This window comes from Caenorhabditis remanei, chromosome IV (genome assembly GCF_010183535.1).
Source record: "Caenorhabditis remanei strain PX506 chromosome IV, whole genome shotgun sequence".
Classification (NCBI taxonomy): Eukaryota; Metazoa; Nematoda; class Chromadorea; order Rhabditida; family Rhabditidae; genus Caenorhabditis; species Caenorhabditis remanei.
In genome coordinates this window covers 3,561,997-3,571,891 of record NC_071331.1, presented here as the reverse complement: position 1 = coordinate 3,571,891, position 9,895 = coordinate 3,561,997, and the positions used below count along the sequence as shown (strand labels likewise).

The 9,895-nt window shown below is 35.0% G+C and overlaps 1 protein-coding gene across 1 annotated transcript; it reads right to left on the bottom strand.

Annotated features, from left to right (window-relative positions):
- Positions 1-5,705: 5,705 nt before the first annotated feature.
- GCK72_012355 (uncharacterized protein) lies at positions 5,706-6,231 on the bottom strand (the record flags this gene model as incomplete). The annotated part of the gene is made up of 2 exons (XM_003105760.2): positions 5,706-6,083; positions 6,130-6,231. The coding sequence occupies 2 exons, from the start codon at positions 6,229-6,231 to the stop codon at positions 5,706-5,708; spliced, it is 480 nt and encodes a 159-aa protein (XP_003105808.2).
- Between the last annotated feature and the right edge of the window lie 3,664 nt (positions 6,232-9,895).

The window sequence follows — 9,895 nt, the reverse complement described above, 5'->3', positions numbered from 1 at the left end:
TTCGTGTGCAGTCTATCCTTGTAATTGAATTTTGTTTTTGTTTCAGCGTATCCTCACCGTACTATTGGCGCATCCTTAGCGCATCCTCAAAAATTATTGTTCTCAAACACCCATGATATTATACTTTTTGAAATCGGGAAAACGAGGCAAAAACGATTATGATGGTCTTATCTCCTGTTTCCGTCAAATATTCACATAATTTGCAAAAAAACGGTCCGTGAAATTACCAGTCTGGGTAGTTCTTTTTTTTTTTTTGCAAATTCTGTTTTCGAACCATCATGATCTATTTTGCCTCGTTTTTCCGATTTCAAAAAGTATAATATCATGGGTGTTTGAGAACAATAATTTTCAAGGCTGTACTAAGGATGCGCTAAAACAAAAACAAAATTCAATTACAAGGAGTGACCGCACCCGAACAACGCGAGAGATGACGAAATAGCATTTGTACAGAAATGACGCAGAGAAATAAAAGAGTGTGCCAGTGCGAGAGACGCAGATTACATTCCAGTGGTTGTCACACTGAGGTCCCCCACAATTCTCTCGTTTTGTCTTATACGTATTTTTGTCCAATTCCGTTCAAACAAAAAGGAAAAGGATTGAAATGATTGATATAAATACAAAAAGAAGTGCAGAATACAGTTTTAATAGTCGTTATCGTTGATAATGAGTCAATGAATTCAGCATCAACTTGGCAACAGCTCTTTTTCCTGGATTCTTTTTGAAACGGTTACGGTCAGAAAGATGGATGTGTTCCTTTTCCAAATAAGCATCACAGAACGCATTTTTCTCTTCATCGGTTTTGACATTTGACGGCCAGCCTGAGCTATACTGAAAAATAAAATTTTAGTGAAACACTTTTTTCAAATCTAAAACTTACAATTTTTTCTTCCATCATCTGGTTGATAAATGATGTGAATAGGCCTCCTTCTCCATCAGCATTGTTTTCCACCCAATGTTCGTATTTGATACCCTGAAAGTTATGATATTATAATGAGAAACATTTTCGTCAACTTACATGATACACTTCTGTGATGGTATATCCTACGCTTAACGCCTTTTGAATTTCAACAGTTGTGAATGTACCATTGAATGATCGCTCTTCGTTGTTGTGTACGCAATCCGTTTGACAGTTTTCCTTGCAACATTCTGAAAAAAATTAGATTTAAAACTGAAATCTCAATAGAACTTACGTTTACAAAGTCCAAACAACAATTTACCCCCATATTTTATAGGTAGTACCGGTAGTCGTAGGTGTCGTGGTGGTAATACGTTGCAACTGATAAAACCTCTAAATGTGATGTGTTCAGGAAGAGTCATTGGTGTTTTGATAGTACTTCGTGAAACATTCTCTGGGGCTCCGATTGGATATGCTTCGTGCTTCATGACGGTTGGATAAAGACTGTAAATATTAAAATAATATTAATTTTAAAAGTAAAAGTACCTGACAACATCCAGGTAGCGTAGAACCTTTTTGAAGTTGTTGGCCTGAAGTTGAAATACTTCAGTTCTTCCCCCGGCTAACGATTTTTCACTTTGTAGAATATCCTGAAATTCTGACATTAGTTAGTTTTTTTTTTAACCTAAATATAACTCACCACCGGCTCATAGTTTTCGAAAAAGTCGTGCATTTCATGGTTTTCAGCAAGTTCCTGATTCACTTCACATTCCCAAACAACTTTGACTGGATGTTTCCGTCTCAAATAGCTTAACCGTTCCTCATCACGTACCCAAATCTCTTTGGCATTCATGTCGCCAATCACGGATTCTTGAGAATAACTGCAACTGTGTGCATGCCAATAGCAACCCTGTAAAAACTATAAGTATTTTTGTTACTTGTATGAAATTACTCACAAAGAACTCAATCACCAATCCATCGGGATACTTTTCGCATGGTGAAACAAAACCATCTACACGATACTTTCCGATCTGAAAAAATAAATTAATTTTAAATCTAAAGCATAAGTGATTTACCTTTTCTTCTCCATACGTTGTTGACATGCTCAGTGAAACATTTTCTTTTTTACTGAACCATGCCAAATATTTTTGACTTATTACGGAGCACTTGATGGAAATCGACGGTTTTACATCTAAAACTATCGGTTTTTCTGGGTCGAGATGGCTTCGACGGAATACTAACGCAGCAGCTGACGCGGCTGTCGTGGATTCCTGAAAGAAAAAAGTATTATATGGTACATCAAGTAGAAACTTACCTCCAAAAGACATACATCTGTCATAGTCTCAAACTCTTTCTCAAAAATGTTCATAGCTTTGGCGAGTATATATACGTCATTGTAGCAATACCGCATGATCTCATCAACAAAATTGAAAGTTTTGTTTGATTTTCTTTCACTTTCAAGAAAATTCAGAAGTTGTTTCTTCACAGAAGAAGATTTGTTCTCCAGATTGTACCACTTGTCTTCGGGAACACTGCCATTATAGTCGTAGTGCTCAGGTTTGATGAAGAGAACCGGAAAATCTCTGAAAAGTAACAAATTATTACATTATATAGTCTTTTTGTGCTTACCCTTTGACTGAATCCACTTCAAATGATTTTCCCAATGAGGCTAGACTCATTGTTAAAAATTTCATGGAGTCCAAAAGTCGAACGTCGTTATACTCGAGAAATACAAGCTTTGTTCCTTCCAAAATTAGTTTTGGCTTTGCAGTGTTGCTTGCAATTATGTTTTCCAGAATGAACTGTGCATCGTACCTGAAATATGTACAAGAATTTTAAATGTTGAAAATAGTCAAATTACCCTGAAGCATTGTGTGCCACAACAACTCTTCCTCTGTGGTGATCTGCGAATAACCATTTTGTCATTTGAGATCCAACATTCACATGACGGTTCTTTGATGTGATGCATTCAATTATTTTTAGACGACCATCTGGTGCACAATGTTCACATGTTTCACTTTTCAAACTCTGTAGACACTTTGGTATGTTGGATGAGCACTTTGGGCAGCAACGGAGAGCCACGAACAAAACGGGATGCTGCTGTCCAGTTGATTCGTCGGCTCTGCTCTAAAAATTAAAACAATGAACATTAAAATTATTGGTTAGACTTACCTCAACATCGAAATAGACTCGTTTCCTTGTCAACTTCTTTTCATTCTTCACCGATTTTGGCATATTACATTTATGAGGTGTTGTTCTTTTACAATTACATCTGGAACACCACTTTGCCCCACATTGATGATTGTTCTTTCCTTTGTTTGTATAGTAAATGCCATCGCACTTCTCACAAACCGATGTGTAGTCACATCGACTTTTACCTCCATTCGGTCCTGAAAAATAAGAATCTGTGATTATCAACATAAAACATGTTCTTACCTTTAGCTATGTGGTTTTCGTAGCATTGGATTGATCGAAACACAACAGTACATCTTTCACATTTCTTTTGTTCTCCTTCCTTCACACCTGGACAATTCTTCTTACCACACAGACGATGGAGAAGGGGACAGCTGTAGTGCGTGACAGCGTTTTCTGTTCTACTATTGCACAAAAAACAATAGTAACTGGTTTTTAGTAAGGCGCATATACTTCTCACACCGTTATAATGACCATTGCTGAGGTAAAGCACGAGACTTTTTTTCTCTCCAACATATGGACCTCTATAGTAAGGTGTTGTTGAGTTTTGACAAAACACAATTATCTGGTATTTTCCAGAAAAAACAGTTTTTTGTAAGTGATCAACATCTATAAAGTCAAAATTGTTCGATTTTGTCATTTCTGCCTCCTGAAAATAGAAAAGTTGATTAGTCTGTTTCACTAATTAACACTTACCTCTTTCATGACTTTTACAGCCTCATAGACATCAGAGCACTTTCCCGGTTTTTTGTAAGTTTTTCTTATCGAACTTCGGTATTTGTTGTAATCTTCCAAAGATTTGCTCTGTTTCCATTGGTGATACATAAGCGATTGATGAAGTGCATGGAATAGACAATCTTCCAAAACTGAAAAAATCTAAAAATTATAAACTAATTGAGAATGGTTTACCTTCATTTGGCATCATGTTCGACCGCGTTCTTTTATCTGCTTTCTCCTTTTCCAAACTTTCTTCATGTTTTGGTCGTTTCTCAAAAGCTGTGAGATCCATGACGCTGCCTGTGTCAAACTTTCGTTTTCCACTACCTGCTGGAGGATTCAGATAAGTAATTCGTACAGAAATGTTCGGGACATCTAGTTCGAGTGGAGACCTGCTCGACTGAGACATTCGTGACATGCTCTCGACAATTTCACTCGCCCTGACTTTCTTAATCTCACGAAAAGTCAATCCTACAGCGTCGAAAATTTCATCAGATTCAAAAACTAAACCAACTCTTGTTCGAGGTGTTTTGAACGGATCGTGTTTTTTAACAAGTTGTACCAGGGTATCTGCAAACGTTTCTGCACATTGTGGATCAGTTGTCAAAGATTTCGATAGTTGTAGAGCAAGTGTCACTGTCTCGACCGTGCCATGGTAGCGTCCACCGGCTTTTTCACTGGTTTTCTGTACCACTCGAACACTAGCACCTCCTATTTGTTCCTAAATTATAGATTATTACATTAAATTTGATGTGAAAATAACTTACCTCTTCTCCAACTCGTAGCCTCGTAGTTGATGATGACAGCTTGGAGAGCATCACAGAAATATCAGTAAATAGTTTAAGGAGAAAAAATAAATGTTCCTTATACAAGGGAAAAAAGTAGGTATGAATGAAATAATAACTTTTAGCCGTGCTTTATATAGTGGTCTTAGCGTCGGGAACATCACGAATATTGGTTAAAATAAAGAATGTGGTCATTTTCACGGTTACAGACATGTTCCACCGTAAACTCTTTGTTTTTCTATTATTTTCACAAAATGACGATGAGTCATTACTCATTACTCTAACTCTGAATTTCACTGTTTTTCCGTATTTTTAAAGTTTTCCCCGTAATTTTGAAAAATTGGTCTTCTCAGCAACTTTTTGGTATCTCACGGTGTTTTTTGAGTTTGTTCAATGTTTCAAGCATACTTTATTTCAAAAACGCTCCATGACATGCAAACATACAGAAACATGATGGTTACATACCAACCACTAGTTTTTCTGTTCAAATGCTCAAAACAATGTCGTTTCTGCTTTATACAGGCAAAAACTCTACAAACTTTTTGCGTCTACAACTTTTGTCTTTTTTTCCCATTCAGAATTTTTGTAAGTGAGTGGTATATAACAACAGTAAAATAAAAAAGAGAACCTTCACAAAGAAGGTTCGATCCCTGGTATGATTTTCAAAAGACAAGGTTGTTAACCAAAAAGCGAAAGATGCTTACAAAAGGAGTAGTGTGTTTGTGCTTTACATGAGGGCACATTCTTATTCAACCCACAGTTTATTGTTGGAAAATAGAAACACTTTCCAAATAATTGTTAAAATTGTTCCAATGCAAATTCAACATATAGGAAGATTCAGTAAAAAAAAAATGAACGCAGACTTATTTCTTCAAAAACTCGGTTGTCATTGAAATTATCGAAAGATTGTGCGTCTGTAGGTGTGTTCAAATATCATATAAAATATTGTTTTAAATTATCTCATTTTCAGCACACACATCTTTTTGAGAGTATGGTTTATCTCACTATAACACTCATGGTGGGAATGTAACACCAGATACAGTATTCTTTCTAGTATGTCGTGTTGCGTACTGGTTTAAAATATTTATTTATACGATATTTGTAACTATAACAGTTTATGGAGAAACAAGATAGGTCAATTTGATAGTAATATTTGGTGTGTTCAGTTCAAGGTCTTGTCCACTATTTTCCAAGCAGTTTGAAATAGTTTCACCTGTGATAGCATTGAGGTTTCCGAAACAAGTACCAAGTGGTTGATTTCTTTCAGGCGATTCAATGGAAACAGAGACATAAATTTTCGGACCAGAGAATGGATTATGTATTATAATAAGATCGTGTACACATTCTCCAAACGCTTCAGGTCCCAATGGGTCGACAGTGATGACTTTCGACAACTCGGTGAACAATGAGATGGTTGTGACTGTTCCACGGAATGATCCTTGAGCTTCGTCGACAGTTTTTCTCAGAACGTTGACTGGTTCTTTCTTCAGTTCCTGAAAATCAAAGAATGAACATTTTCAATCAAAAAGTAGAACTTACCTCTTCAGACAAAAATCCCACAGATGTTTCTTTTATCCACTCCACCAATGTTCTTGCTTGATTTCCGGGGGATGATTCGTTGTTTTCTCCAGATGTACTCATTGTGGGCAGTATTCGAAACTTGGTTACAGAGTTGAATAAATTTAAAATCAGAAATAGGAAAATCACACAATTTTGGAAGGAATAGAAACGTAGAATGACTTATACTTCTCAATGTTGGGTTATTTATAGTTTTCACAAGCTCCGCCTCTTTTTTGTTACTATTATACGCAAAATATATTGAAAACGATGGCAAAATGGTGTTTTGAGTCTAATACGCTGCTTTTTTACAGGTATCTACAAGTTTTCACAAGCTCCGCCTCCTTTAGTCATCACTATTATGCGCAAAATGTCTTGAAAACGCGAACAAATGGTTTCTTGAGGTTAAAAAAGCTATTTTAGTGATATCTAGAGTTGTAACTGTTCGAATTTCTACATTTCTCGTATTGTTATATGAACAGTTATATTTAGCATGACACAATCAATTTTGTATGACGTCATCAGTACATCACAATATCAGTAAGACCTAAATTGTTTACAAAACAAAAAACTATATTGAAAATTGTCATACTTGAATTCACATAGCGCATACTCGCGTAAAATACCGAAAATCAGATCTCACATATCTGGTCATTCGAACAAATTTGAATAAATGATAATATCAGGAAGTTAATAGAAATAACTTTGCCAATGATGATAAAAATACATAGATAAAACGAATCAAAACAAAAACAAGTAATTAAATAAATACATGAATGAATAGTCGAAAAAATAAAATAATAAGTCAATAAAATAAATTAGTAATATAAATAAGTAAATAAATGAAATAAATTAATTTTAAGAAATGAAATAATTTGAAAGGGAAATAAAAATTAAAAAAGTTTTGCTAAAATGAAGCAAAAACGAAACAATATCAAATAAAATAACGTGAAAACACTCAAGTAAAGTGATTTTAGTGACGTCATCCCTGTGGTGTGTTAAAAGCCCCATGGTACGCTACCCTGTGTGTATCTAAAGACCCATCCTTACTTCTCTCACCGGTGAAAAAAAACCGGGTTTTCGCCGGTTTCTTCACCGGTGGAGTACACTGATCTTTGGCGTTTGTGATTAAGGCTTCCATTCGGTCCAATTTTTGACCGACACCCGACCAACCGATCGCCGACCTACGCAATTTTTTCTGTCTGCATGCGCTATATTCGACGACAATTTTTGAAAAAAGAAATGAGCTCAAAACTGGAACTTTTACAAACGAGAATAACAAAAATGAAATAAAACTAGTAATATCTGATCAAAATTCATGATTCATTTCCAACTTTTCCGAAAAAGTAATCATACAGTTTTTGCCATGTTTCACAAACTCTACATCTTCATACGCTTCAAGAAATTAAGTGTTGTGTCGGAAAAGGGAGGTTTAAGACATATTCAGAGCATACGCAGGAAATATGAAATCTGAAAAAAAAACCTGATTCATAACTGTAATTTGATCTGAAACATGTTACATGTTCTGCTGGGATCATACATTAAAAAAAAACGATTTTTTAAGAACCTGGGGATGAAATATTGTCCCGGTCATAGAAAAAAAGAAAATAAATTGTTTAGTAAGATTATTAAATGGAAAGGCGGAACATATGTAATTAGTTTTTCTTAGGCAAGGCGCAATCATATTTATTTTGTTTCAGGTAAAGCGGAATCACACAATTTATGAAAAACAAATCAAATTTTGGAAAAGCAGAGGTCAGGAGGCAAACTCACTGCTGTTCCCAGTGAACCGAAAGTTTCTGAAAAGTTGTTTGGATTTAGACTAAAGAAAACGTATTTGTATTTGTTTGTTGAATAAAGCACATGAGTAAAACTACGAATAACCATTTATAAAAATGGATATTTGAAACTGTGATTGTAGATATTGTGCTCTACCAATTCTCAGAGTTTCAACTTTTTTCTAGAGAAACGATACTGCTTCGCGGGATTCATATTGCTAAATATGTAATACATTTTCTCGTTTTTCTGCTGAGATAAGTTTTGAATTCAGCCAAATTTTTTTTACCTATTGAATTGATCGGAACAAATATATAGATTTCAAATATTATCTAGTCACTTTGGCGTGGCGAGTTAACAACGTGTTTGAAACTGTTAACAATTTCAAAATTTTCATTTATCTTTACAAAATGCACACAGCGTCACTGAAAAATTGATACGCTTCAAAAGTAGTAAAATAATTTACTGTATAATAATTGCAATCAGTGATACATTGAACAAACTTTAAAAAAAGGTAATTGAAATTTTCATTGGCTTCCCAAAAGTTACAATTAATAGTGAACTTGATATTTGAAAAGTTATCTATCCCAACGAACATGCATACGAAACGAAACAGTTTGACAATTACTCGATATCTGAAAGAGCGAAAGTTAATTTAAATACTGTCGAAAAAATAAAGTTTCGACAAGGATTTTCAAAAAAAATTTCGGGGGCTGAAACACGCAAGCGCATGAAGTTGTGGGTGGAGCTTTACCACAAGCTTAATTAAGCGGCGCGGTTCTAATTCCAGTTGTTTTTTCCAAATTAAGAACCGCACCGCTTGCAGTTCAAGCTCCGCCCACAACTTCATGCGCTTGCGTGTTCCAGCCCGCGAAATGTTTCTTGAAAATCCTTGTCGAAACTTTATTTTTCGACAGTAATTTATTGAGTGTTAAATCCAACTTCGGATGTGGTAATTAACGTACACTCCAGTGACCGATTGTATTTACTCCAAGCCTGAAACTGTGCACTTAATTTGTAATTTCTGAAAATGTACTATTTCTGAAAATGTACTATTTATATTTAAGATTTAATAGAAATCCGAGAAGATATTTCCAAAATCTTGTAAGTTTCTCACGAGCCAGGTATGAGTCAAAGCTCTGATGAATATTTCCAGAGTTCATTAGTTCGAGGTAAACCTGGACACTTTTTGATAGCCAAAGGGAAAATATGAATAATCAGAATGCTTCCTGGAATTTTCTGTTTCTAGAACGTAATAAGATCTGGGAGTTTTTTTCTGGAATAGTCTTGTTGCAAGTTGACACTTTCAACTAACGGTTACTGAAGATAGAGCAAATTTTCCAAAACGCAGAAAAAGTAGGAACTTATATTTTTATTTTTGCGAAGACGTATAATTTACGATCATGGTTTGAAATTCTCAAAGAGGAGAAATTAATTTTCTGTTACAGATTTTGTTACAACCTGCACCGCTCACCCACTGTCTCTTCGTTACCTCTATTTCCAGAACTTCTTACGCATTGTTTAGTCAGTTTCAATCAATCTGGTTCTGAAGGTTTCTACGTAACGAGCACATTTGCTGTATCAACCTACTAAGACTTTCATTGAATCACCTCAACCACTTCAGTTAAATTAAATCTTCAACTCTAGTACGCATGTAAAAAAATGAGTTCACTCAAATGCTGATCGATTTCAGGTTATTCAAAAACAGTTTAGAAGTACCCTTGTAGACCGTGGAATATGCATAAAAAAACGTTTCTTTTTTTGTTCTGTTACTGAAACACATAATGATTTTTTATAGCCACAGATCTTGGTTTTGTTCCAATTGCGAAATTTGAAGTTGAAAATTTATGTTTTCTTTGAAACTTCTCAAAACTCAAACAGTTCGAAAAGTGGTTATTAAATGAATCCACCAGTAATTGCTGGGAGGTCAGTCCATTCAAAAAAGCTGAAACAGTAAAAAAATGTACTCCAA